Consider the following 5,432-nt stretch of genomic DNA (forward strand, 5'->3'; position numbering starts at 1 on the left):
TGGTCAGCTTTATACCCCTTGAAGTCATAGCTTTAAGTACTATGATAGATCCTCCCCCCCGCCCCCCAAGAAGGTCATCTACAGAAGTTGGGTAAGGTGAGGCAGCTTTCCCAATAGATGTTTTCTGCAGGAAAAAAAAAAAAAAAAGTTGCCTCAGTTCAGGCTGCATACATGCACACACCCCAGGAAAGAACAGGGAGAATACAGCACTCAGGTGTGCAGGGATCTTTTAAGTTCGAGCTAAAAAATGACATTTGACAGTCATGCAATCTAACTTTGTAGCACTTTTCCCTTCCAGCAAGTTAAATGTTGGTAGAACAAGAACTACTGACCAACCTGCCAGGGGACAAGTAAGAGACAAGCCTGAAGCAACTTTAATGCTGCAGCTTACTTAGGTTTCTCAAGCTGTCTAATGCATTTAAGCAAACCTTCCTCTCTCTCACACTTTGCTTGACTGGAAACCTGCACTGAAAGCATAGAACAGTAGGCAGAATGGCTTTGACATTAAGACTTGCATCCTTCCAAAACAGAGATGCAACCAATATTCTGAGTAAAAACTTAAAAAAATATAATAATAAACACACACACACTCCCCACACACTTTTGTTCATCCAGTATAGCTGCTAGTACTGCTACTAATCTCTGTTACTATTTTAAGGGATAAGATGCCCAGTGATCTAGAAGTTTACCTGAAACTTGGGGACTATTTAGAGCAAATATATTTAAAGGGGAGAAAATAAAAACAAATCAAAAAATATTATTTCACCCATGAGGTTAAGAAGTAACGTCCAGTAGAATAGGATGCCCTCAGAAATGCAGGCGTCTTTCAGGAATTTCTAAAAAGAACTACAGGATGGCCTCATACATAGAGGAGAGGTCGTCTTTCCAAGTTAGAAAGTCTCTACTGCAAGGGTGGGAAAATCTTTTAGGAACAGTGCACCAAATTAATTCAGCTGAGTTCAAATTCAGGCAGCTGGTTACAACCCTGACACCAAGTTGGTGAGGCGGATTAAAGATAATAAAATAAAAAGCCTTTAGTAGACCAGATCCAGCCTACAGACTATAGGTTGCTGACCCCTGCTGTAGTTGGTGGTTTGAGGGCAGATTAGAGGACAACAACATTTTAAAAAGTTGCACTCTTAAATTTTGCAACCCAAGTGAAAAAGGCCACCATTTAAACCCCATGACATAGAATGATTTAGTAAGTTAGTTTTATTGCTCTGTATATGAAATAAAATTATAATTTAAAAACCAAGGCAATAGGAAAGCTGTGCTTGCTCCATCAGCCTTGGACTCTTTCAGTCATCCTCTTAGGAAAGGGGAACCTTGCCTCTGCACACCGAGTCTCAGATAAAAATCACTGCCTTCAGTTTTTGGAATCCAATGTCTGCCTTCCATTTTCCAAGGCTTGTGCAGTGAAGCCAAACAGAGACTGGTAGATGCATTAATTTTAAAAATCTGCTATACCAACACACCACAGAACTAACTTCCCACCTCAAACTAGCTTAAGACTCTTTAAAAGTCCTGAAGTGTTAAGGTCAAACCATGGTAAAACATGTTCAGGGTTCAGTAATGTGTTCTGTGTAAAAGAATGCACCTCGAAACACACACCACACTTCAAAGAGGTCTCAAAAAAAGCTCACAACTATTATAAGCATCTTTTTTAAAGCTCACACTTAGTATTCAAAAGGTAAAAATTCCATTTACAGCAACCTGATAAAAGGTACATTGAGGATCTAACATCAAACAAGTGCTGGCTGTCCTACGGAATTAAAAAAAGAACCCATGAAATAAAAATATCCAGAGATTTTGGTAGTCTCTGGGTTTCCCAGGGATGTTTTTTTCCCCTTGGTAAGGAGTTATGCCTGTACCTCAGGGGAAGATTGGACCCCATAAATAAAGTTAATTTGCAAATGTTTATCAAAATTACAAGTCTAAAACTTCTATCAAAGTATTAACTACACTAAACCAGGTGGAATTAAAGTCTATTTTTTCTTGGAGCATTGACAGACTCACAGATGCAAGTGTTAAAAATAGGAGTTCACTATTCAGAAACCAGCTTGCTCATTAGAGTGCATACTTTTAAAAATCTAATCTGAAACTGGTATTCAGATGATTAGACCCAAACATAGATAGATGCGTCCCCTAGCTTAATACAGTGGTCCCTGGTCAATACTGGTAGAGCGAGCAACTGTCTACTGGCTGACAGCCATTAAATAGTGATTGTCCACAAATCGACCATTTGATGTTAGTCATGAAAACAGCAAATTAATCCTGTGAGTACGTCTTGCTGTGCAATAAGTAAATCACAGAATAATACTGATGTAATCCACGACATTGTAAAACAATGAAAATAGGAGCATACCAGTAAGATTCTCTATTAAAATAATTTTAGAGAGTAATTGCATTAAAAGTCTTGAAAGCCTGCAAAATAGGCAGACAACTTCTGGCAGCTGTCTGCAGAGTTGGAAACACAGGTCTCCTATCATTAGTGAAGCTTACTAGAGCCACTGGCTTTCTGGTTAGCCACCTGAATGGAAGTGATAAAGTACTATTTTAAATAATGCAAAGGCACCTACATCACACCCACATACACAACTTAAGAGAATTATGAACGTTTGTATTAAGGGGTAGCTGCATGTTTGTGACCTACATCTAATGGCTGTAAACATTTGCTTAGATATTTAATGTTTTGAAATTGTTTTCTTAACTTGAAATGCCTCTTCAAAAGGTTTTAAAAAGGTGGAATGTTTAAAAACCATCTTCAAATGTTATGGCTCCAACTATACACCCTACGGTGAGGTAGGTGACAGAGTACAAACATCGTCACAAACTGCTGGAAACCCTTATAAAAACCTTGCATAAATAGTTTGGTTCTTTGCACCAATATCCTGATTTAATTTTTTTTTGTAAATGTCCCAGGATGTTTTTTGATTCACCGAGCTCTTGCCGAGTAGCATCTCATGTACTCTGTCATCCAAGGATTATCTGGTGGGGATGATTTTGTTCTCCAGGTTTTCTCCACATCTGCAGAGCGCACTCGCCTCTGAGACAGCTTCCGCTTCTCCATTTGCCTTCTGTTCTTTGCTCGTAGTGCAGACTCATGAATCTATCAAAAACAGAGTGAGTCAGTCTTATAAAAGAGATTAAGGGAGTTTAAATTTGAAAGAAAGAAAGAGAAACTAAAAGTTAAAGGTCTACCTTCACCTTTCCCTCCCAAAGCCAAGAAAAGGATTCCCTAGTAAACTATTTTCCCTAGTAAACCACCATTCCCTAGTAAACTATTTCCAAAGGGTTCTAGAGGAATTAATGTACTTGATCTTAATCTTGATAGAAATGACCATTAAAAACAAAGGGAGACAAACATCCCGTTGTCTGTGATTAAACCAAATTGTTCCCCCACCCTCTTGTTTTCTGCCCCTCTTGAAGATATCACTGAAGGACAAGGATGTCTTGACCACACTGCATTTACATAAAATTATGTTAAAGTAAGTGAAATTCAGAGTAAAAAGTTTCACAAGTTCATAATGGCCGTTTCTTAAAAATGGAGTTATGTAGTACAATACACATATCCGACTTAAGTTCTCTCTTGGAATTTCTCTAATTTAAAAATAAAGGAAAGACTCATTTGAACACTAAATAGGAAACCCAGAGACCACCAGAAGAGATTTCCATGGATTTTAAGGTACACAATTAGCAGCTTCCCTTTCTCCCCGCCCCCCCCTCCGAATTAAGGGCAGATTCACCAACACCAACCAGCCCTTAGAACCCCAAATACATTAGTTCTTAGTTTATAACCCCCATCTTGGCTTGGTGGGCAATACTAGCTTTGCAAGTAGCATATAGGAAAATAGAAGCCTTGTTCTCAATTCACAACAATGCTTAAAAAGCTCATTTCACAGTTGCCCCTCAGCTCCGGGCAACACTGCTGTAGAGAACCTTTTAACCAACAAGCAATCAGGACTCATGGGAGAGGTGATATCTTTTATTAGACCAGCTAGATTTTTGCAAAAAAAGTCTTCAGTTGCAACCTTTTGGGCACAAACACCCTTCATCAGGCAATGGAGAAAAGATTGTAGAAAGTTCTCCTGGGTAGGAATGAAATATTTCATAGGAGAGTTGAAGGTGGGATAAAATCTCCTTTTTGGAACAGTTTATTGTATATGAAGATTAGGCTCAGAGAGAAAAAAAAAGTTGGAATAGTCTATTTACCTCAAAGTTTTTTGGTGGCAAGTAGGATGTAGTCGTATTTTCTTCTGGTTATGATATATCCTGTTTCACAGGGGAGTAAATAGATGCAATGCTCTTCTGGGCAGGCATTTCTTGCCTAGTAAGGCGTCTCTGAGCTCTATAATAATGCAAATTACCTCAAACAAGGGCAGGAGCAGGATCTCATGTTTCAGGTGGTCAAACTTGCTTCCTTCTTGTAAAATTATGAAGATTTTATCTTTTACAATCTTTTCTCTGATACCTGATGAAGGGTGTGCATGCCTGAAAGCTTGCAATTAAAGCCTTTTTTTTTTTTGCAAAACTCTAATTGATCTTGATACCACCTCTACTATGAGTCCTGATTGCTTTTTCCTCTAGACCAATATGGCTACAACCTGGATACCTTTCAACCAGCAAGACGCATGCAAAAATGCTGTGACTACTGATTAGTGCAAGATGAAACAGTTAGACCAGGCAATCTACTAGGTGTATGTGAAGCTTCGGTCACCGATTCAATTCGGAGAAGATTCAGCCGAATTCGGAGGCTGAGCCACTGAATCAGAATCCAATTGGGAGACAAAAAGAACCCTCCAAATTGATTCAGAAAAGATTTGGAAAATTATTAGGAGATTTGGTGATTCACAAGGCAGTCTGGCAGGGAAACAAAAATTGAGAGGAGGGAGGGGGAGCAGGGATTGACATCTGTAGCTGGCCAGAGACTGATCTTTCCCTGAACCCCTTCCAATCACAGTGCTCTGGGGGAGGGAGGTAAAAACATCCCGTTTTTCTTTTTGGGGGTTTTTTTGTTGTTCTCCCGCCCTGGCGGGGGGTCGGGCTAGAAGATCTACTAGGTCCCTTCCAACCCTTAATCTATGAATCTATGAATCCTATAAGCCTCCGTCTGCAGGCTCTGTCCCTTTTGTGAGCTGTTTCCACCTCAGCAAAAGAGGGGTGGGTGGCTGGCCCACAAACAGGTAGGTGGGCAGAGATCTAACTGGCGCCAGGAAGGCCCTGTTACAGGCTACCATCCCTAATGTTTTCATCCCATTGTACAACACACACACAGTCATACACGTCATGAGTTTTGCTTTGAACAGTTTGAGGTGCAGTTTCCCAGAACCCCTTGCATCTATTTCCTTGACACTTGGCAGGCTTCATGCCCTCAGAAGGGGCTACCATCCCTGCTGTTTTCATCCAAATCTGCCAAAAAAAAAAAAAAAAAA

The 5,432-nt window shown here is 39.9% G+C and overlaps 1 protein-coding gene across 2 annotated transcripts in view; it reads right to left on the minus strand.

Annotated features, from left to right (window-relative positions):
* Nucleotides 1–2,866: 2,866 nt before the first annotated feature.
* CCSAP (centriole, cilia and spindle associated protein) overlaps nucleotides 2,867–5,432 on the minus strand; it is a 40,795-nt gene continuing 38,229 nt past the window's right edge. For both annotated transcript variants that reach the window (XM_019527063.1, XM_019527065.1), the window contains exon 3: nucleotides 2,867–3,109. In XM_019527063.1, the coding sequence (XP_019382608.1) occupies nucleotides 2,936–3,109 (174 nt within the window). In that variant the 3' untranslated portion in view covers nucleotides 2,867–2,935. The remainder of the gene's footprint in view (nucleotides 3,110–5,432) is intronic.

This window comes from Gavialis gangeticus, unplaced genomic scaffold (genome assembly GCF_001723915.1).
Source record: "Gavialis gangeticus isolate Ggan-Ray unplaced genomic scaffold, GavGan_comp1, whole genome shotgun sequence".
Classification (NCBI taxonomy): domain Eukaryota; kingdom Metazoa; phylum Chordata; order Crocodylia; family Gavialidae; genus Gavialis; species Gavialis gangeticus.